Source organism: Nyctereutes procyonoides, unplaced genomic scaffold (genome assembly GCF_905146905.1).
Source record: "Nyctereutes procyonoides isolate TBG_1078 unplaced genomic scaffold, NYPRO_anot_genome, whole genome shotgun sequence".
Taxonomy (NCBI): Eukaryota; Metazoa; Chordata; class Mammalia; order Carnivora; family Canidae; genus Nyctereutes; species Nyctereutes procyonoides.
The window spans coordinates 46,205,158-46,229,383 of record NW_026575043.1 but is presented as its reverse complement, the minus strand read 5'-3'; the positions used below and the strand labels follow the sequence as shown (position 1 = coordinate 46,229,383).

At 45.5% G+C, this 24,226-nt stretch overlaps 1 protein-coding gene across 7 annotated transcripts in view; it reads right to left on the bottom strand.

Moving 5' to 3' along the window:
* ACACB (acetyl-CoA carboxylase beta) overlaps positions 1-24,226 on the bottom strand; it is a 129,665-nt gene that overhangs the window by 89,820 nt on the left and 15,619 nt on the right. For 2 of the 7 annotated variants that reach the window (XM_055322198.1, XM_055322200.1), the window contains one exon: positions 15,950-16,604. In XM_055322198.1, coding sequence (XP_055178173.1) covers positions 15,950-16,521 — 572 coding nt within the window. In that variant the 5' untranslated portion in view covers positions 16,522-16,604. Of the gene's footprint in view, positions 1-3,996; positions 4,182-15,949; positions 16,605-19,678; positions 19,696-19,752; positions 19,771-22,691; positions 22,701-22,853; positions 23,244-24,226 lie in introns of those variants that run through there. The other 5 variants (XM_055322199.1, XM_055322201.1, XM_055322203.1 and 2 more) reach the window with 5 other exon arrangements.

Below are 24,226 nucleotides of genomic sequence, written 5' to 3'. Positions count from 1 at the left end.
GGCAGATATGGCATGTAGGCCCCGATCTAGGGAACCAGATACCAAAATGTCAAAGGCAGTTATCTTGGGATAGTTGAGTTATAGGTGGTTCCTGTTTTCCTTTCTTTGTCTGTTTATTAAGTCCTGCAATGATATATTATTTTCAATGAGAAAAAAAAAAAAGCTATGAATTTTGTAAGAGGGATACCAAAAGCCAATGGTCATTCTGGCATCCATTAAGCCAGGTGCTCAGCATCCCCAACTATAAGATGAGAATAGTAAAACATACCTCACTAGGTTGTAAAGGTTAAATAATATATATAAAGCAAAAGATGGTGTCTGGCCAGTAAACTCTATTACCATTTCAGTGTAATGAGACCAAGAGGATCAGAGGCTCCTGATCTTCCAACCTCACCAGGAAATGCATCGGCCACTCCTCTGTCTAGGGTCTGCTCCCCATCCATCCACTCTTCCCCACTCTGTCTACAGCCCTCCCCAACTTGGCTTCAGATAGTCTCAGACATCCCACTTCCATACACACAAACATTAAAACTCTAGAAAACTGACCTAAAGCACAACAACAACAAAGTCAACCAGGAGAAAAACACCATTTTATACCCTGGAAAAACCATTCTCAGCCACCATTTTGATTTCAAAACTGGTGACAGAGCCCATCCAGCAGGTGGGTCACAAGCCCACCATAACTAGCTAGGTGGGTGAACACACAATGCTGCTGGAATAGCCTTGGTTCAGACCCAGTCTCCAGGCTGGTGGCTATTTTTATTCGTTTTTGACAAAGATGGAAGCCAACCAACATTGGCTCTGGAAGGCTGACCTTTGGCCAGCATTTGTTCCAAGGCAAGTGGAGGCTGCATTATCCCAGGGTGACTTTGTAAATGGCTTCAGGTGCAATCAACGACACCTCAGAGTTATCAGCCCAACACCAAACACAGTCAGCTGCTCAGGCACAAGACCAGGCAGAGACACTGGGAGGGAAGGAATAAACATTCTCGAGTGTCACTGTGAATCAGGTACAGGGGGCTTCCTACTGAATCTGTGCATGGGAGGCCGCCATTCCCTGCTCACAGCGAGGAAACTGAGGGTCAGAGAGGCCCAATGACCTCAAGCCACACAGCTGGCAGGTGGCAATGCTGGGCTTGCAATCTAACTCTGACCTCCAGAGTCTAAGTTTGAGGCAGAAGGATGATAGTTGAGGTAAAAGGAAGTATCTCCATTGTCTCGATTTTAGAAAAACAAGCATCTACATTTGAGAGGCAAAATGTGAACTGCAGGGTTCTCAGTTGAGGCCGGTTTGGTTCCCCAGGGGACACATGACCCATGTTTGCTGACATTTTTTGTGATCACAGCTAAGGTGGGGAAGGCAGTGTGCTACTGGCATCTAGTAGATAGAGGCCAGGGATGCTATTCAATATTCTAGGATGCTCAGGACAACCCCTACTACACTCAGGGCCCCAAATATCAACAGTGCCTCAGCTGAGAAACCCTGGTGGGTTAGAGCCATCCTCCCAGGCTTTGAACGCAGAGTCTACTACTCATGACCTACATGGTCTTGGGAAGGCTGCTGCAGTAGTATATCTCAGTTCCCTTGCAGGATGACAATATCGAAAATATTAATAGTATCTGCCTCGGAGAGTGTGTCCAGGGTTCACTGCTGGGCTTTGTGTGCAGCAAAGAGCTTTAGATGAGGTGCCTCTCTGCTGGGCAGCCACGATAAGAGCCCCAGTATGGAGCTATCGTGCTGTGGACATTAACCAGCCCCTGCATCCCTACCCTACCACTACTTCTCTTCTGCAAAACAGGGATGCTAGCTGACCTGATGGACATAAAGGCTTCACTATTATCACCAAGCAAGTAAGAAAGAAAGGACATTGCATAGCTTAGTAAAGGCTGCTAACTTTGAACTCATTTTTGGGCTCCCAGACAAATGGACTGGACCCTTGGAAATTTCTTGGGCCACCCGTGCTGTCAGCGCTTCCTGGGATGGCCACTTTGGCAAGGCCAGAAGTCATTAAGCTAAGATCCAAAACCCAAATCCTGGGTGCCACCTGCTTTTGTACATCCCACAAGCTAATAATGACTTTTACATTTTTTTTTTTATTTATTTATGATAGTCACAGAGAGAGAGGGAGAGGCAGAGACACAGGCAGAGGGAGAAGCAGGCTCCATGCACCGGGAGCCCGATGTGGGATTCGATCCCGGGTCTCCAGGATCGCGCCCTGGGCCAAAGGCAGGCGCCAAACCGCTGCGCCACCCAGGGATCCCTGACTTTTACATTTTTAAATGGTTGAAAGAATCTTATTTTGCGACACATGAAAATTACATGAATTTCAAACATCAGTCTCCATAAATAAAGCGTGACTGGAATATAGTCAGATCCATTTAATTATGGATTCTCTGTGGCTGCTGGGGCAGAGCTGAGTAGTGACAGAGACCATAAGGTCTTAAAGCCGGAAATATTTACTATTTGGCCCTGGACGAAAACAGTTTGTCAATTCTGAATTAGGCAGTGCTTTTCAGCCCTGACTCGATGCTCCATCACATTGAGGGCTGAAAAGCACTGCCTAATTCAGAATTGACAAACTAAAATTTAAAAAATGCTGATGCCCAGGCCCCACTTGGACTAATTAATCAGCATCCCCAGGACAAGAGGGATTGTTGGAGGCAGAGGGAGCGCACCCAGGCATCCACATTTTACCAAAGCCTCCCTACCCCCCAGGGAATTCGAATGTGCAGTTGGGGGTGAGAACCACTAATAAACCAACAACCAACATTTCAACCTGGCAGCTGGCCTTGGTTCTGAGCAGAATTTCCACTGAGCAGTGAAGTCACATATGATAGGACAATTTCAATTCCTGCAGGCTTACTTTCAGATTATAATAGTTTGTGAAAAGTCTTCTTTTGGACGGGAGTGTACAATTAAGCGTGATTCAAGATTTATATGTTAAACTTTTGTGTCAATAGCCTTACAGATCAGGGGCGTGGAAATGTGTCCTTTGTAGACCACATGGCCCACTTTGGGTACATTGTAGGACTTGAGGGGTTTTGCCGCAGGGGTCAGATCAGGGCTCCAAACGTAACTGTCATGCTGTACCAAAAACTTAGTGCACAAGAGAGACCATGATTCAAACTCAGGACCTCTGCTGCTCTGCAAGCCCTCTGCTCAGATAAGCCCTGAGCGATCCAAGGGTCCCCCGAAGGCCCTGTTATTATCCTTTGCAGAAGGGCCAGAGAACTGGAAGGTCAGCCGCCTCCTGGAGGGCTGGCTGCATGTCTGGGGCACCTTTTTTGCCCCATCCTTGGACCTAAACAACCATCCTTCTGGCTCTGAGACTTCACTTCCCTGACATGCTAATGAGCTCAGTAACTATCCAGCAACTGTTAATAAAGATCATGGTGTGGGGGTAGGGAGTGGCTAGGATGAATTTTGTTCCTTCTCTTAGCTTATCTAGAATTTTCTGACTTTTCAACAACAAACATAACATTACTCTGGTAATTTTTTTTAATGCAATAAAATGAAGACAAGAAATCAAGCACATGGGGTTAGGACGTGCTCGGACACAGAAATCCCTGCACAGTGCTCATAAAATACCCTTAAATGCCCTGCCTGCTCAGGTGGCCCTAGATTCACCTAGGGCTTCATAATCACTTCAAAGAGCCCTGCCTTCCAGACCCATCAAGGCTGAGTGGAGGAAGAGGAAGAAGGCGTGGTCCCCCCAAGCCTGTCCACCTGTGTGTTCCAGAGCCCCTCCAATCAACATCGCCGCCAAATCCGGCCAATCCGGCCTCCCCTTCAACCACCAAGGCCAGCCAGTGCCGGCAAGGCGGGCTCCACCTCCCCAGTGGCCAAACTGAAGCCTACATTTCTGTGATGGGGGCGGGGAAGAGGAGGTGGAGCTAAGGGGACACAAAGCTTGTCTTTACTGGGGGCGGGGGGGGGGGGCACGATGGCCTAAGTTTGCAAGAGATAACGGTCATTAAAATTGCAGACTTACTTACTTTACTTTGCGATCAGGAAAACAGACCTTGCACTTGGCAGGACTCATAATGACCTGCTCGCCGGCCAATCCCCCCCGGCTGCTGCCGGGATGCAGAGCATGCACCCCTTAACCTCCTGAAGCAGACCTCCGTCCCGGGGCCCCGCAGGGCAGCCAGGTCGCGACAGGGAGGAGGAGGCGCGGTCCGAGAGCGGCTCAGGCCGAGCGGTGCTGCAGCCTGCAGGCGCCGAACCCAGCGCTGCGCTTCCTCCATCCCAAAATGAGTCCAGCGCGCAAGTGTCCTGGGGCGGGGGGGTGGGGGGGTGATGCGCCGGCCAGGCCCCGCCCCCTGCACGAGCCCCTCCTCCCCGGAGGGCCCCGCCCCCTGCACGAGGCCCGGCCTCCTCACCGGGCCCCGCCTCCTGGCCTCAACAGGACCAGGTCCCGCCCCCCGGACTGGCCAATCCCGGGGCCGCCGCTGACCTTGGGCGCCGGTCGACAGCAGCCAGAGGCTTAAAAAAAAGCTCTCTTGGCTACTTTCCTCCCCAGCTGCCCTGACTGGAGAAAAGGGTTCCAGGAGGGCACCCCCGCTACAGACTGGCAGCTGGGACAAACTCGCAAACATTTCATGTGCTTGAACACACACAATAGGGAAGTGGTGGAAAATATGGTTTATTTGATATGAGTCAGATGTCACCACGGTGCCTGGTAAAACCTCCTAAGGCAAGTCAACTCTTGGCTTCCAAGTCCTGTTTTTGCTTATTCTTTCGCCTCTCTTCCCAGGGACATGTTGGCTCTAGGGCCTCCTGCCCACTCAGTGAGCTTCTAACACACACTTTGGACCACCTGGGTCATCTAGCAAAGGGACTCCAGCTGCCCAGTGACCCTAAATAAACTTCTTTCTGACTTCTAGTTTATGGAACACATAAGTCCTGGGAATGAAAGGTACAGCATTGGGACTATAGTCAACGGTATTGTAATAGAGTTGTATGGTGACAGCTGGCAGCTACGCCTGTGCTGAGCACGGCATAATGTATAGACTTGTCCTGGGGCACCTGGGTGGCTCAGTGGTTGGGTATCTGCCTTTGGCTCGGGTCGTGATCCCAGGGTCCTGGAATCAAATCCCGCATCAGGTTCTGTGTGGGAAGCCTGCCTCTCTCTGTCTCTCTCTGTGTCTCTCGTGAATAATAAATAAAATCTTTTTAAAAAGTATAGATTTATCCTGTTGCTATGTCCTACACCTGAAACTAGTGTAATACTGTGTGTCAACCATTCAAAAGCATTTTTTAAAAGTAAGCTGCTTTCTGGTGAGACTAACACACATGGAGTGCTCTTTTGTGCCTTTGTCTTAATAGCGATCCTATTGTTTTTATTTCCATAATGCAGATAAGGAAATGTGACCCAGAGATATATGTTTTCCAAGAGTGACAGAGCTGGAGCCTTGAACCCAGGTAAACTGATGCCAGCTAGAATGAATGAATGAATGCTTCTCCACGAAGTTATAATAAATAAAAAGGATCTAAACACTGCCTAGAAAGCATTGCATAATAATAAATGTAGCCTATGTTCACAGCAAATAAAAACCAAAAAATAATGTAAATGTTTGCAAATGAATTCCCATGGAAAGGCACAGCTTGGGCCACACCTCCAGGAGGCAACATCCATGTGGTCACAATGTGAACCATGATCTTCCCTAGGAATTATATAAGCAGCCTGCCTGAGGGCACCAATTACCTGCACTCTAACCAGAAAGTAACTTTTTCAACAAAGGATTGAAAAATAAATAAAACAGGTGAACAAAATTTTCAGTTCCTCAGAGTTCCTAGAAGGTCCTTCAAGGCCTTGTCTCTCCCCCCCCCCGCCCCCCCCAAAAAAAACCAAAAAACAGAAAACCAACTCAACAGACTATAGGCTGATCTACTTTTAAAGTTTCAAACCAAAAAAAAATAAAATAAAATAAAATAAAGTTTCAAACCAAACCCCCAAAAAATCCATCCTCTAAATGATCCAAATTTAATCACCTCAAAATAGGGAAAACAATTAAAATCAGGAAGTGAAAGTATTTCAGAACACTCCTACCCTACCTCAAATCAGTTAGGATCAAGTAGGAGAGAACTTGCATTGCTCTGAATTTTTATTCTCTACTGAAAAAACCCCAACATCTGTTGAATGCTGTGGTTATGCTAACTGCTCCGCTCATACAGCCTTAGAGACATCCTAACACACCTCACTTTTACATGGGGGCTTCTCAAGAAGGGGATTTCACTTAGATGTCTGCACTGTGCATGTCATCAGAGTGATAATGACTTGGATTTTTCTCTGTGTTATTAGGGTATAGAATATGGGAAGCAAAGAATAACATACACACTTACTCACACCACCACCTTTATATAAACATCGTCTTTAAACTGTCACTGTGATTCCAATGACACAGTTTAAAGCTGGCTGCAGGTACAGTCTCGTGCTAGAAGCCCTTCTGCTCAGACTCCTCAGAGGCTAAATTTAACTTGTTGGTACTGCACAGGGAAAACCCAGGTCAATAGCAAAACACCACACACACAAACAACAAGAGTGCACTTGCAAGTGGCTATCAGCACAGTGGAAATGCCTGAGCCGTGAGCGGCCTTGAGCCTGTCCCTACACTCCGTGTGACCTTGAGCAAACCCCTTCTCTCCACTTCTCTGTGTGCTCACCCACATATGATGTGCATTCATCCAAAGAAAAATAAAATAATCCCTTTCCAAATGTGATTGGGGAAATGTTACATTAAGCATAGAGCAGAATGAAAGATTCTTCTAAAGCAGGATACAGATCCTTGAGAGAAAGGGATGTTCAGTCACTCTGTATCCTGTATGAATAGCCAACCTCTTCCGAACCTCAATATCCAGTCCACAAATGAAACAATGCAAAAACAGGGAACACCCCCCACATACAAGCTCCCAGAAAACATCTTAGGAGCTAAAATGTTTTGGAAATGGGGTTTCTCCCAGCCTCCCCCCCCCAAATCAATAAAGGAATGAATAAATTAAAACATTATCAAAAGATCCATGGCATTTCATTGAGGGACAAATAAAAATATTTACAGGCAATTTAAAGTTTTATGACCTGCTCGCTACCTGGAGCAGAGAAGAGGTGGACGGTGATGATGAGCAGGAAGGACCTGGGGGAGGCCCTCTGCAAACCAACCCAGGACGCTACTTGGGACAAAAGGGAGAAGCCAGGTCCCCGGCATCAGAAAGCTGGTCTGCTGTTCCTTCACCTCGGTCCAGACTCCACAAACCCTCACTCGCCTCCTCCCGGGGATCTGAGGTCTGCCTTGCAAAACCTCTCTTAAACTCAATATTCGCAGCATGGAAGTGAGCAGTGGGGGAGGAGGTAGGGGAAAGCCCCAGCCCCTGCATCCATTTGTCAGAGACACTTCACCTGTGTCCCTCTGTGGATACAGGCTGTTATACCTTAAAGCTGTATGCCTGGGCAGGCTTGGGAAGAGCCATGGCCACTGGGGAGAACTCTGGAAGATGCCCATTCCACCGATGGCACCCGAGGCAGCCCCTGGGCTGTCCACACCTGCTACGTCTTCTCATGTGATCTCAGCACACTTGTGAAGTAGACACCACTATTATCCCGCTTCGACAGAGTAGGAAATCACAGCTGAGAGAGGACATGTGCCTCGTCTGAGATTGGAAGCCAGACCTGTCCGACTGCGGGTCCTGTGAAGCACACTGTTCTTGGCATTGGATGACAGTGATCCACTGTGGCATTGCTTTAAGGGCTGGGGACTCAGGAACTCACCAGCCCTGTGAGGTAGATACCACTGTGACCTCGTTCTGAAGGATGCTGAGGCCAGAAAGGTGACAGTTCAGCCCAGGCCACTTCACAGCCAAATGGAAGAGTCAGCATGTGCCAGCCCTTTGTCAGCTATTCTCTCCCATCGATGAAGGGAAGTGCTCTGGGCTTGTGGCCTGTTAGGCTCCTCCACTGGCCTCTCCAAGGGCAAGGGCTAGGTCCTATTGTCTGTGCATCCTTAGTGCTGTTAGAGCCTGGCACCCAGCAGAGCTGCAATAAATGCTTCCAAGACCATCAATGGATGGGACAAACCTTAGATTCATCACTTGAGCTCAGATTCATCACATTTCATCTGAGTTTGTCCCTAGGCATACCTGGTACTCAGACCATCCATAGTAACCGGCCAAGGAGAAAATGTTTCTAAATTAACAAGCTTTGCTACTGCTATCTCCCCCTGCTCCAAGCCCCCCATGCACCCCTCCGCACACAAAGAAACAAAGCAAAGGCTGTTAGAACCACAGAGGACCTCAGAGCATCCCAGTCCAGTCCCCTGCAAGGGTAGGTGACATCCCCAAGGTCACACAGCTTCCTGGCTGCCCTGTGAATTGCCCTGCCTTCTGACTCTTCTCACTAATGCTAAGAACAGGTTAGGAGGAGGGTGGAGACATCGTTCCTGGAGCCTAGGTTAGGTGTCAACAGCAGGAGGAGCAGACTACTTTCTGAACTGCACCTGCTGAGGATCTGGGTTCCAATGGCCCTCAGGACCTATGATCATCCTGCTGGGGTTGGTCTCTCCCTGATAGACCCCTGAACCTCTCTGGGCTTAAGTTTCTTTTTATTTATTTATTTATTTATGATAGTCATCAGAGAGAGAGAGAGAGGCAGAGACACAGGCTCCATGCACCGGGAGCCCGATGTGGGATTCGATCCTGGGTCTTCAGGATCGCGCCCTGGGCCAAAGGCAGGCGCCAAACCACTGCGCCACCCAGGGATCCCTGGGCTTAAGTTTCTTATCTTGGAAGTGAGATGACTGGCTCACTTTTCCCCCCAACATTTTTAATAATGTTTTATTATTAAGCATTGTCAATATTTGTTATAATATTTATAGCAGAAAGTTAGAAAAATGAAGAAAAAAATTTAAATGACTTATAACTGCACCACATAAAGACGATTAACCATTTTGACACATTTCTTTTTTTTCAATTTTTATTTATTTATGATAGTCACACACACACAGAGAGAGAGAAAGAGGCAGAGACACAGGCAGAGGGAGAAGCAGGCTCCGTGCACCGGGAGCCCGACGTGGGATTCGATCCCGGGTCTCCAGGATCGCGCCCTGGGCCAAAGGCAGGCGCCAAACCGCTGCGCCACCCAGGGATCCCTTGACACATTTCTTATAGACTTTCCAACCACACATACACAAACACACACACACACACACACACACACACACACACATTTATTAATCACAAGCATTTTCTGTGCTTACTAATTGCCAGGGGATATTCTAAGCATATTACATTATCCACAATCCCTTATCCAAAATTTGAAACTCTCAGGACTCAGTATGCTTTGGAATTTGAGAACTTTTGGGATGGGGGATGGTAAGGCTTTATGTTATACATTTTCATGTTTCTATTTCTGTAGCCGAAAACATGAATATTCACACAAAACAGGATAAATAAAGACTTCAAACAACTTCAGATCTATTCAAGGTGATCTTTCTTCTAAATGAGTTCATGGCCCACTTATGAACTTCTGTGTCATAACTTTAAATTTCAGGACTGCAGCTGAGCAATCCTGAACTTGTCCCATCCCATTCAGTCCATACATGCACCCCACAGGGTAGAACTATTAGGATAAAAAAACTAGTAAGAGACAGCTCTGAACTAGTATCTTGCCCTAGACCCATTGTGCACCAACCACACTACCACTTGTTGACCAAAGTGGGATTACCACATAACCTTCATTCCACAATATGTGAGCCATTATTCTGTTACATGTAATGTTTTCACCAGCTTTGTTTCTAAGGATTGCATGGGAATTCCAACACTTAGGGACTATTTTGAAGTTCAAGGAAGAGCCAATTCCAACCCCTGGCCAGAGATGAACCCAAAAAGGAAGAGAAGAGAAGGCAACAGACAGCACAAAGTCACTAAGTCCATAGTCATAGCCTGCCCTTGCTAGTTGGGAAGGTGGAAGGGAATAGGGAGATTGTACAACCATATAAAATGCAGAAAAAAAAATTGGGGTTTAACCACAGAACTAGTCTACAAAATCACAAGATTTATGGAAAAAGAGTTTTTAAAGGAATTTTTTTAAGATTTTATTTATTTATTCATGAGAGACACAGAGAGAGAGAGAGAGAGAGGCAGAGACACAGGCAGAGGGAGAAGCAGGCTCCATGCAAGGAGCCAGACACCGGACTTGATCACGGGTCTCCAGGATCAGGCCCTGGACTGAAGGTGGCGCTAAACCACTGAGCCACCCGGGCAAGAGTTTTATGAAAACAAAATACTATTGCTGCCAAAGAGCAACAATAAAATGCCTATTCACCCATCCATCCATCCTTCCTTCCACCCATTCCTTCATCCATCCATCTACCCATTCATCCATCTATCCATTCCTTCATTTACCCATTCACTCATTTATCAATGCATTCATTCATTCACCTACCTACCTACTACTTATATATCCACCTACCCATCCATCCATCCAACCCATCCATCCATCCATTCATTCATTCATTTGTTCACCCATCCAGGCATCCGTTCGTTCATTCATTCATTCCCATATTTATTCCTAAGTGTTTTTCATGCCCCAGGAATGCAGAATTCTGTCTTTGGCAAGCCTGGTTGATCACTGCATTCATGCATTTATTTATTCAGAGTCTACCTACCATGAATGTACACTAGGCTAGGCAGTGCAGAAAAGTGGAGACCCATATGGCCCTGTTTTCATGGAGCTTGTCGACCAGCATAGGAGACATTTAACAACCAAGTCAACACATAAGGAAATTAAAGACATGATCTCTAGGCATGATTAAGTGTGGTGAAAACATGCCAGATCAATCAGTCAAGAAACAGGGGCACATGGGGAATACTTTAAAGGTGCCAGAGTGGGGCATGTGACATCAGTTAATGATTTTGGCTTGGGTCATGATCTCAGGGTCCTGGGATTAAGCCCCGCTTCAGGTTCCCTGCTCATCGTTAAGTCTGCTTCTGCTTCTCTCTCTCCCTTTACCCCTCCCCCCAATGTGCACTCTCACTCTCTCTCTCACATAAATAAAATCTTTAAAAAGTATATAAATAAATAAAAAATAAAGGTGGAAGAGGGGCAGGAAAGGGGGGGAAAGCCCTTCAGAGGAGGTAACTTTGATGGGCAGGCAGGACAGGCTACCGAATATATAGGGTCCAATACAAAAACAAGTGTGGAAGCCCTTGTTCAAAAGTTATTAAGAATTTCAAGAAGGTGACAACAGAGCTGACTATACAGGTCACATACCTTGGAGCAGACCCTGGGCACAGGTTTAAGGGCATGAGGAGGAAAGCAATCATTTCAGTTCAGAGGGAACAGTAAGCACAAAGGCCCAGAATGGGGATACAAGTGTAGGTATTCTGAAATCATGAGGGCACAGGGCAAACACAAATGAAGATCATTCAAAGGGCTCCCCACAAAAGCACACGAGTAAACAGGTGCCTTTTCTATTCAGCTGCCTAGCTGGTGGCCTGGCAAGAAGAGGCCAGCATGAACCACAAGGTGACCTTCAAGGTGACACAAAGGCCAAGTGAACAAACTGCCAGCATCAGGGAAGATCCACAGGCCTATCTGCCACTTCTGTGCCATGGCTTCCAAGGGACTGCAGACACCTGGAATAAACCCCCCAGGTGTAGTTTTCTGTCCGTGAAATGGGAAAAGCTGGAAGAACTAGCTCAAACCCCTGCTCCTTGCCTCCATATTGCAGAAACTGAGCCTCAGAAGGTTAGGGGATTTGCCCAGAGTACAGATTATTTAACAGCTAATCAGGAAAAAATAATAATAACAAAGTGAGCTTCCTGGGTTTTAACAGGGACTCTTTATCACCTCGTTGGCCTTCTGTGTCACGCTTCATCTCCACAATCCTCCAGCTGGTTGCAAGCCACCTGCCTGTGTCTGAAAGTGGCCTGGGCTTCTGACCTGTGTGCCCCCCAGGGAAAAGGCATTACCACCCGGTCTGTACAAGAAAAAAGCCCAGCAGTGACCCTCCATAGAGCAACACTCTGGAGGGTCTGCGGTGGGATTAGGAGGCCCCCCTAACATTTCTTCACAGTTGACCCAAGATGGCTGCCAATGGATATCTGCAAAAGGGTCAACACAGGGGGTGGGGGTGGGGGTGGGGGGCTACCAAACACGAGGCTACTGACAGTCCCAAAGGCACCAAAATACCAAAGCCAAAAACTTCACAAGAGGCTAACGGAATGCTCGACTTCATGTTAATATCATTGTTTCCAACAGGCTGGAACACAGGGGTTTTGACACCATTTTTTTCACCCAATCAACCACGGGAGATAGCAGCACCAGGACAAGTGTCTAAGCCTTGACTCCCTGAAGACACTGCCCCATGGGATTCTCATTCCAGGTCATCAGGAACCGGAACACATGCTGGTCTCCTCCATCGGAGGCCTCTGATTTGGGGACCCTACTAGAGCATGGAAATGCCAGTATATTCAGAGGCACCGGAAGAACTACCTGAGTTGTCCTGAGAGCCAAAATCCTAAAATTCTGGACTCTAGAAAGCCCGTAGATTGGGGGCGAAATAACGGTGTGCCCAGTGAGATTTGTGACCAGGGGTCACGCTTCAGGGGGCTGGTCTAACCTCCTCCTGCTATAGATGAAGAGGCAGAGGTTCAGAGAAGGTAAGGGACGCACCCAAGGGCACACTGCTCCTCCTTCTGCCCTACTGTGGCCCTTCGCATCTCCCATCACCCCACAGTTTATAAAAAACCAAGATCCCTCTGCACCCTTCCCCCCAGTCCTGGGATAAGCCACAATAAAAGACTGACATATGGTGCTGTGACATACGGCGCTGTGACGTACAGTGCTAAGTTTCTTTCTTTCTTTCTTTCTTTCTTTCTTTCTTTCTTTCTTTCTTTCTTTCTTTCTTTTTTTGTGCTAAGTTTCTATGTAACAAGGATATAAAGGCAGAAAATTCATTTAATATTTTGGTTCACTGTCATGCAAAGACAGGCCCTTAGTTAAGTATCTTTTGCCTTCATAAATTCACAGCCCAGGGGCACCTGAGTGGCTCAGTTGGTTAAATATCTGTTTTTGGTTCAGGTCTTGATCCCAGGGTCCTGAATGGACAGGCTCCCTGTTCAGTGGGGAGTCTTCGTGTCTCCTTCTCTCTTTGCTGCTCCCCTGCTTGTGATCTCTCTCTTTCTGTTTCTCTCTCTCAAATAAGTACATAAAATCTTTAAATAAATAAATAACTTCACAGCTCAGAAAAGCTGTGGTTTAAGCACAAACTAGCAAAGCCCCCTAAAAATGGTGAGTAGTGCAGAGACAGTGGGGAGACTTGCCCCAGCTCCATATTTTAACCTACCATTTATTGAGTGTTTTATTCTCTTGCTTAATACCTTAGAAACATTAGTTCATTTGATCATCACAACATTCTGGGAATCCAAAACTCAGGAGAGAATAATACCAGTAATAATGTTACTACTTGGGCATGCCTGCTGTCTTCATGAGTTTTTAATTACTGTTGGTAGAGGGATGCCTGGGTGGCTCAGCGGTTGAGTGTCTGCCTTTGGCTTAGGGACCAGGATAGAGTCCTGGATCCGGCTCCCTGCAAGGAGCCTGCTTCTCCCTCTGTCTGTTTCTCTGCCTCTTTCTTTGTGTCGCTCATGAATGAATAAATAAAATCTTAAAAAAATAATTAGCATTGGTAGAAGTAATTCACATGGTTGACTGCTTCTTACCCATTAGGGCTGGAGCTATGCTAATATAATAGCTGACAGCCACAGGATGCTACTTAAATTTCAAGTAATTAAAATCAAATTTTAAAATTCAATTCTTCAGTCACACTAGCCACATGTCAATTTCCATAGTTATGTATGACTAATGGCTACGATAGTGGACAGCACAGTTTCAGGACATTCCATTCTAGAACACTCTATCATGGCAGAAATTTCTGTTGGCCTGCTCAAGTCTAAATTGAAAGTTGCTTCTTCCAAGAACTCTCCCCTGACCTGATCACCTCATTCTAAAATAGATCCCCCTAGGGCAGCCTGGGTGGCTCAGCCGTTTAGCACCGCCTTCAGCCCAGGCCTGATCCTGGAGACCCAGGGTACAGTCCCATGTAGGGCTCCCTGCATGGAGCTTGCTTCTCCCTCTGCCTATGTCTCTGCCCCTCTCCCTCTCTCTTTCTCTCATGAATAAATAAAATAAAATCTTTTTAAAAAGTAAAATAAAATAAAATAAAATAGAGCCCCTCAGGTACACCCTCTCCTGTACCCTGCTTTCCTCCTGGCACCAGGCACGCTGAAAAATGATCTTCTCGGTTTACCTGTTTGTTTGTATTTTTCCCATCTCCCTGCTGGGACACTCCTTGAAAGGAGAAACATATCCATCTTGCTTCCTGCTGGGGCTGTTGTGATAAATGTATCTTGCCACCTGTCCTACTTAGATACCACTTAGCAACCCCGACTGAACATCCACCTCAACATAATCTCTAATGTTTGTCAATTTGGGTGAATTCATCTCATCTGCTTTTCCCTAATCCCTGTCGAAATTGCCACATTGAGGTTAAGAAGCAGTTTAGAGGGGTGCAAATGTTGGAGATCACTGGAGGGACCACACTGGCACGATGAAACCAATTGTGCAGCCTGACAGACCTGGCCTCGAAGCTTGGCTCTGCCCCTTGTTAGCTGTGTGGTCTCAGGAAAAGTACTTCACCTCCAAGCCCCAGTTTTATCATCTGTAAAATGGGGATCTGCCACCACCAGCCTTGTACTGTCGTTCTAAGGGATCAACGGATAATTGGTACAAACTGTGAAGTAGTAGGTAAAGTGGGTGTTTGGGGGACAAAGAACAGCCAAGGAAAGGAGCTGTAGAGGAATCTACTGCTTATTAAGTACCTACTATGTACTAAACTGTGCATACTTTTCAAGCATTATCCCATTGATGCCCAGACGAAGACCTTGTCTGACCTTGGTCAGAACCAAGTTCTGACACTTTGTACCAGACCCTCAAGCCTTCCCTTCCTTTAACCCTTCCAGAACCTCAAACTGGTTTCCCCCTGAAGATCGTCAGTATGAGGAATACTTGCCCTTTCTCTTTTCTCTACTTTCTACTTCTAGTCACCAGGGTTCAAATTAAGCTCCCTGGGAAGGTGGGTGCCTATGCAAGAAGCCACCTCCTCATCCAGGCTTCTCATATTTGGGAGGGAGTACAAGAGGTGCTGAAAAGAACAGCCAGTGGGATTGCACTCCCAGAGAAGGGAACAGACCAGGAGAAGGGAAGAAACACTAGAAGGGGAGCAGAGCATGCTCTGACCGGTGAAGGGATGGTAGGTGGTTCTTTTCCCTCCTTGTCTGTTTCCCGAGTTTTCTACCCAGAACTACTGTATTGTTTGTACTTTGGGAAGGGAGGTGCCAAAGCTTGAACACAACAAAAACAAACGAAGCCACCAGCTGTACACCTAGGATACACCCACCTGTAGTAGACCTACTGGCATCTGCACCCAGCAAACTGCTGCTTGGGGGTTCAGTGGTTGAGTGTCTGCTTTGACAACTTTAGTTATCAGTTACCCATTGAAAGAACCCACAAACAAATAGATGAATGTCTCTTCAGGAGGCAGGGAAACTGTCCTACCCTCCAGGCCCCCATCATCCGGTGTGGCTTTTGACAGGCTTTGCTCACCCAACTTGTATTATAACGAGTCACACATAAGGCCATCATCCCCAAACACTAGGCTAAGTTCTTCTAGAAAGACAGTCTCCTGACACAGGGCCCTGTATATGCAGTAGATGCTCAATAAATAATTTTGAAAGGAAGAAAGGGAGGAAGGAAGAAGGCAAGGCTTATGTGTTCTGCATTTATCATAACTACCCTCAGCATGTAGGCATCAGCAGACAGCTGAGTTGGGGGATAGGGTGCAGCCCCCACTCTGACTCCATGCCTTCCATTCATAAGGATATAGGGCGCATTACCTTATAGCAAGGCCAGGGTGCTCAGGCTCGCCTATGGTCGGAGCAGCCTCCAGGGAAAGGGCACCCAGGCTGGCCCGGCTGCCCTTCCGGGAAGACTCCCAGAACCAGCCAGCACCAGGGTCCTCATCGGAGGAGTTGTCATCAAAGGAGCCCAGGATGAAGTTGGTCATCAGCTGCCTCTTGATGTGCTTCTGCTTCTCGTCTTCTTTGGAGAGGGGTCTGGCTTGCTGGCCTTGGGGCTTGGCTGGAGATGACAGGCTATTAGTATCTGGGATCTTCAGGCCTTTGGTCCCTGTCTCATTGGCTTGGAGTGCTGCAGGGGTGTCATCAAAGGAACAGGGGTTTCCTGGGAGATTCTGGTGTGGAGGTGGCCTGGAATTTCTTTGCTCACAAGCATCTTGGGGATCTTTGTGGGAGGCTGACTCAGCCTGGTTAGGAGTCTCTGGCAGAGGGTTGCTGTTACCATTCTTCTTTGGTGGCTCCCCTGAGCTGTCTGAGGCTGGAAAAGGCTCCTGGCTTGGGATACAGCTCCCTTCTGATTTATTCTTGGTGACTTGCTTAGAGTCTGTCATTTTCCCCCAGATTTTTATCCAGGAAAATGTCAAGCAGGAAAAAATCAAACAAGAAAAAAAAGAAGCAAGATCACTCAGAAAACCTGTAAGGAAAAAAGGAAAGATATTTTAGAGTCTACAAAATTGAGTATTTCTGTCTTAAAGAAGTTCATGGGACAAGAGGAACCTAGGGTTCTGTATATTCAGCTGAGAGCGCTAGAGGAGAAAGGAGGTGGACAGAGCGGCTCTGCCCACGTGCTCTGTGGTCCTGAGCACATTCCTGAAAGCCTTCAAGATGTCAAGTTTCTTACCTCTAATTTAGGTACAGTAACACATGCTCACCTTAAATCATAAGCATGCATGGATGAGAAAAATAGATCATGCCTATTAAAGGGCTCTTGTTATAGACTCATAAGACCCAAAAAGTAAAAACCATCCAAATGTCCATTAACTAAAGAATGGGTAAACAAAAGGTGATCTAGCCATACAATGGAATATTTTTCAGTTGTAAAAAAAGAATTGAGGGGCACCTGGGTGGCTCAGATGAGTAACCATCTGTCTTTGGCTCAGGTCATGATCTATAGGTCCTGGGATTGAACCCCATGTCGGGCTTCCAGCTCAGCAAGGAGTCTGCTTCTCCCTCTCCCACTGCCTCTCTCCCTGCTTGTGCTCTGTCTCTCTCTCTCAAATGAATAAATAAAAAATCTTAAAAAAAAAAGGAATGGAACATTGGAATTGCTACAACATGGATGAATCTTGAAAACATTATAGGGATGCCTGAGTGGCTCAGCAGTTGAGCGTCTGCCTTTGGCTCAGGGCGTGATCCTGGAGTCCTGGGATGGAGTCCCACATTGGGCTACTCACAGGGAGCCTGTGCCTCTGCCTCTCTCTCTGTGTCTCTCATGAATAAATAACATCTTAAAAAAATAAAACATTATGCCAAATGAAAGAAGCCAGTCCCAAAAGACTACATTGTATGATTCCATATAACCCAGAATAAGCAAATTCATAGAGACAGAAAGGTTAGTGGTTGCCTAAGGCTGGTGGGATGGAGCTAAAGGGTACAGAGCTTCTGTTTGAAGGGATGAAAATGTTCTAAAATTGTAGTGATGGTTACACAACTCCATGAACATACTAAAGACCAATGAAGTATATAGTTGACATGAGTGAACTGGACGGTATATGAATCTATATTTCAATAAAGCTATAACCCAAAAAGAAACAGACTCTTCACTATATTCCAATTCATAGATATAAACAAACTATTGCTTCTATCATCATCATCTTCATCATCACCACCACCAGCATCATTGCATTCCTGGATTACTGTCATAATCATCATCATGGTTCTGGAAGGAGCTTCTTTTCTAGCTTTTCTTCCTAGTGCTAAGTATGCATGGCGTATGCTTATAACTAGAATGAAAACCCAGCAAGACCAAGGAGAGTCTGTTCTGTTCCAGGGTCTAGAACAGTTTCCAGTAAAAATTGAGTTTGGGGCACTTGGGTGGCTCAGATGGTTAAGCATCTGCCTTCAGCTCAAGTCATGATCTCCAGGTTCTGAGATAGAGTCCTATGTTGGGCTCTCTGTTCAGGGGGTAAGTCTGTTTCTCCTCTCCTCCACCTCTCCCCCACCCTCACCCCCCCACTCACGCTCTCTCTCTCAAATGAAAAATAAATTTTTTTAAAGTTAGAGCTTAACAAATTCATTTTGTCAAATATACAAATTCAGATATTCTGATTTCTTACCCATGTCTCATCCTGCCACACTAACTGTCCTGTTAATGAGTACACCATTGTTATTTGAAGTATTGTTTTTTTTTAAATCTTATTTATTTATTTATTTATTTATTTATTTATTTATTTATTATTTATTTATTCATGATAGGCACACAGTGAGAGAGAGAGAGAGAGGCAGAGACACAGGCAGAGGGAGAAGCAGGCTCCATGCACCGGGAGCCCGACGTGGGACTCGATCCCGGGTTTCCCGGATCGCGCCCTGGGCCAAAGGCAGGCGCTAAACCCCTGCGCCACCCAGGGATCCCTGAAGTAAGTATTGTTAAGAAGCAAACAAAAACACAACCCGAACATGTTGAAATTTGAGAATGAATTTTGCAACTGGGATACAGATGTATTAAAAAAACAATGACAACAACAACAGGGCTCAAACACATCAATCTAGTATCTAAAAGATTTTTTCTTCTTAAATTTCAACATTATATTTTTAAGGGAAGTGGAAAAATTCTCAAGATTGCCAAGAACTCCCTGATCTGCATACTTCTTGCAAACTTTTCGCAACAGAATTTGCTGAAATGTCGTCAAGAGTATTTTCCAAAAAAAAAAAAAAAAGAGTATTTTCCAAGTTATACCCAGGATCAGGAGGATTTTTTTTCTTTTAAGGCCATCAAGATTCTTTTTTTTTTCTTTTATTTTTATTTTTATTTTTTTAATTTTTATTTATTTATGATAGTCACACAGAGAGAGAGAGAGAGGCAGAGACACAGGCAGAGGGAGAAGCAGGCTCCATGCACCGGGAGCCCGACGTGGGATTCGATCCTGGGTCTCCAGGATCGCGCCCTGGGCCAAAGGCAGGCACCAAACCGCTGCGCCACCCAGGGATCCCCATCAAGATTCTTTTTAAAGAGAAGTCAGTCAAGGGTGGTCCAACATCAATCAATGTAGCAAACCACATTCCTAGAACAAGGAGGGAAACCACATGATCATCTCAACACTAAAAAAAGCATTTGGCAAAATATAACACCTCTCATGATAAAAACAGTTGGAAAAGTAGGGACAGAAAGAAACTTCAATGTAATAAGACACATTTATGAAAAACCTACAGCTAACATATACTCAGTGGTGAAAAACTGGAAGCTTTCCCCCTGAGATTGGGAACAAGACAAGGATACCCATTTTCACCACTGCTATTCAACATTGTACTGGAGGTCCTAGCCAAAGCAATTAGGCAAGAAAAAGAAATAAAAGCCATCCAAATTGGAAACAAAGAGATAAAATCATCTCTAATCATAGATGGCATGATCCTATATAGGTTTCCCTGCTATCCAAAAGCAGAGAGGTTTTTATGAAGCCTTTCATAAGTTGGAATGACATAAAGCAAAGAAACAATGACCATTAATTTATATGGAAATGTTTTTAAGTTTTCCTAGATCCATAAAATTACCTCTCCTAGGCTGTTCTGGGTAGCTTAGGACACATCTTGCACAAAATAAATCAAGACAAAGCTGAGATGCTCACAGATATACTTCAGAGCTATGGTGGCTTGATGCTGAGATGCTGAGTGTAGTTCTTGCCAAAGGAGTTTAGTGGTACCACTGCCACTGCTCAGGTATGTGCTGCCTCTATAACAGCTCTCTGCAAAACAAACACTGAATGCTATTTTTACTTTTCACCTTTTTTCCTTTTTTTTAAGATTTATTTATTTATTTATGATAGACACAGAGAGAGAGAGAGAGAGAGAGGCAGAGACACAGGCAGAGGGAGAAGCAGGCTCCATGCCGGGAGCCCGATACGGGACTCGATCCCAGGACTCCAGGATCGCGCCCTGGGCCAAAGGCAGGCACCAAACTGCTGAGCCACCCAGGGATCCCCCTCACCTTTTTTCCTAAAAGGAAAAATCCTCTTCAGGTTTCCTCCAGTTAGTAAAAATAGGTACTAATGTAGATCTAATGTAGGTATTTTACAAAAGCAAACTGGCATAATATGAACTTTCAAAAAGCCGGAGATATCAAAAAAAAAAAAAAAAGCCGGAGATATCTATATATAGAAAATCCTAAAGAATCCACACATACAAAAAAAAAACAAAAAAACAAAAAAAACAAAAAAAACACCCTAATAGGAGTAATAAACAAATCAAAAGCGAAAATTGTGGGATATGAGATCAATTAGTTGTGTTTCTGTGCACCAACAATGAACAATCTGAAAAGGAAACTAAGAAAACAATTCCATCTACAATAGCAACTAAAAAAATATATATCTAGGAATAAATTTAACCAAGGAGGTGAAAGATCTGTACAATGGTGGTGTACAAGACATTGCTGAAAGTAATTAAAGAAGACCTAAATAAATGCAAGACATCCCATGCTCATGGATTGGAAGACTTTCTATTGTTAAGCTGGTCCTATGACCTAAAGCAATACACAGACATGGAACTTCAAGGGAACCCAAATAGCCAAAACAATCTTAAAGAAGAATAAAGTTGGAGAACTCACATTTCCTAATTTCAAAACTTAGTATGAAACTACAGTCAAAATAATGTGGTACTGGCATAAAGACAGTCATATAGACCAATGGAACAGAATGAAGGACCCCAAAATAAACCCCTACATCTATGACCAATAGATTTTTGAGGAAGATACTAAGACCATTCAATGGGAGAGAGCGGCACCTGGCTGGCTCAATCAGAAGAACATGCAACCCTTGGGATCCCTGGATGGCGCAGCAGTTTGGCGCCTGCCTTTGGCCCAGGGCGTGATCCTGGAGACCCGGGATCGAGTCCCACGTTGGGCTCCCGGTGCATGGAGCCCGCTTCTCCCTCTGCCTGTGTCTCTGCCTCAATCTCTCTCTCTCTCTGTGTGACTATCATAAATAAATAAAAAATTATAAATAAAAAAAATTAAAAAAAAAAAGAACACGCAACCCTTAATCTCAGGGTTTTGAGTTCAAGCCCCATAAGGGGTATAGAGATTGCTGAAGAAAATAAACTTTAAAAAATAAAAAAAAAAAAGACCATTCAAAGGAGAAAGAATAGTTTCTTCCAACATAGGGTTCTAGGACACCCACAAGCAAAAGAATGAGGTTGGACTTCTAACTCAGACCATACACAAAAATTAACTCAAAATGAATCAACAACTAGGGTATGTGGGTGGTTCAGTTGGTTAACCGTCTGACTCTTTATTTCAACTCAGGTCATGATCTCAGGGTTGTGAGATCAAGCTCCTCATTGGGCTCTGTACTCAGCATGGAGTCTTTTTGAGATTCTCTCTCCCTTTCCCTCTGCCCTTCCTGCTTATGTGCTCGCTCTCACTCTCTCTCTCTCTAAAATAAATAAATCTTTTTTAAAAATGAATCAACAACCTTCATGTAAGAACTAAAACCACAGGCAGCCCCAGTTTAGCGCCGCCTGCAGCCCAGGGTGTGATCCTGGAGACCTGGGATCAGGTCCCACATCGGGCTCCCTGCCTCCCTGCGTGGAGCCTGCTTCTCCCTCTGCCCTCTCTCTCTCTCTCTCTCTGAATAAATAAATAAAATCTTAAAAAAAAAAAAACTAAAACCACAAAAAATTTAAAAGAAAATATAGGAGTAAATCTTCATGACCTTGGAGTTGGCAATGGATTTTCAAATATGACACAGAAATATAAGCATAAATAAAAAATAAAGTGGACTTCATTCAAATTAAACACTTGTGCATCAAAGGGCACTCTGAAGGAAGTGAAAAGACAGCTGAGAAATTGGAAGAAAATATTTGTAAAACACTTATTTGATAATGATTTAGGATCCAGCATATATATGCAGAAGTCTTATAACTCAAGAACAATAAGACAACCTGATTTTAAAGAGAGCAAAGGACTTGGACATTTCTCCAAAAAAGATACACAAATGACCACTAGCTTGAGAAGATGTATCCTTTACCTTAAAGAACTGCAAACCAAAACTGCAATGTATCACTTCACACCCACAAGGATGGCTACAATCAGAGAGAGAGGGAGAAAGAGAGGGAGAGAGAGAAAGAGGGGAAGAAGAGGAAGAAGGAAGGAAGGGAGGGAGGGGGATGCCTGGGTGGCTCAGCGGTTTAGCGCTTCCCTTTGGCCCAGGGAGTGATCCTGGGCTCCCTGCATGGAGCCTGCTTCTCCCTCTCCCAATGTCTCTGCCTCTGTCTCTCTGTGTCTCTCATGAATAAATAAATAAAATCTTTTTTAAAAAAGGAGGCAGGAAGGGAGGGAGGGAGGAAGGGAGGGAAAGAAGAAACCAGCAAGTAGTTGGCGAGGACATGTACTAAAGTAAAATAAAGCAGATGCCAGGTCTGGTGGTTCCTCAAAAAATTGGACAAACAACTGGCTCTATAATCCAGTAACTCCATTCCTAGATGTAGCCCCCCAAAAAATTGAAAGCAAGGACTGAAACAAATACAGGTAGATGACCATTCACAGCAACACCCAACTTTCTGATGCCCTCACCTTGCTCTCTCCAAGGTTCCCCAACCATAGCACTATGGGTTTCGGGGGCTGGAGCATTCTCGGTGTATACGCGTTGGGGTGGGGGGCATCCTGTGCATTGCAGGGTGTTCAGTGGCATCCCTTGTCTCCCTCCACCCATCAGATGCCAGGAGCACTCCTTACCTCAGTTGTGACAACCAAAAATATCTCCAGACCTTGCCAACCACCTCTGGGGACAAAATGCCCTCGGGCGACAACTGATCTACACTCCCAGGTCTCTTCCCTCCCTCTTCCTCCCATTTCTAAATGGTGAGATCCTCCTAGGTCTGGACCCTCCTAGGTCTAGGACCTCCTAAGTCTGGATCCTCCTAGGTCTAGGACCGGTGAGGTCCTTCTGGGGACTCATCTCTTACATATAGCAGGTTCACAAAAAGTTGTAAAAGAGTCAGCAAGAGAGGTCAAAGTCCTGGGACGCCTGGGTGGCTCAGTGGTTGAGTGTCTGTCTTCAGCTCAGGACATGATCCTGGGGTCCTGGGATCCAGTCCTACATCAGCCTCCCCACAGAGAGCCTGCTTCTCCCTCTGCCTATATCTCTCCCTCTTTCTGTGTCCCTCATGAATAAATAAAATCTTAAAAAAAAAAAAAAAAAAAAAGAGAGAGATCAGAGTCCTGAAACTGTTGACTCACACATGCCCTCTAAGGACAGATTTGGATATTCATCATTGGCAGATGGCATCACCAAAACTGTTGCAAATGCTTCTAGCTTCCTTGGCAGCCAAACAGGCTAAAGTGCTACATCCTTTCTAGGCAGGAGGGCATGACAAAGTAGAGGAGTCCACAGACCTGCATCATGGCAACAAAGACAACACAGCAGAGAAGCAATGTTCACTGGTCTCCCTGGGCTGATTCAGAGACCCTTAGAGACATGCACCAATTGCCATTCATTTCAGGAAACTTGTGCCCACCTGGTGTGGGGGTACAGGGTAAGTACCCCCAAAGGGTGTACTGAATAAATGATAAATCCATGCATATACACTGAGCACCAACTGATGGCTCACGACTAGCTGGAATTTTTATTTTGAATTTTGAATTTTCAAAACTGTATCAGGAATGCCAGGGGAACAAGCAGTATCTCTAGAGCAGCTCTGATGTATAGAGTATCAGGCAGGACACTTTATTTAAAAATATAGGGAATCCCTGGGTGGCTCAGCAATTTAGTGCCTGCCTTCGGCCCAGGGTGTGATCCTGGGGACCAGGGATCGGGTCCCATCGGGCTCCCTGAGTGGAGCCTGCTTCTCCCTCTGCCTGTGTCTCTGCCTCTCTGTGTGTGTGTGTGTGTGTCTCTAATGAATAAATAAAATCTTTAAAAAAATGTGTATATATATACACACATATATAATACATAATATATATAATATTTATTTATGTATTTATTTGAGAAAGAGCGAGAGAGTACAAGGGGGGGGCAGCAGAGAGGGGAAGAAGAAGGCTCCCCGCTGAGCAGGGAGCCCAACTCAGGGCTCCATCCCAGGACCCTGGGATCATGATCTGAGCCG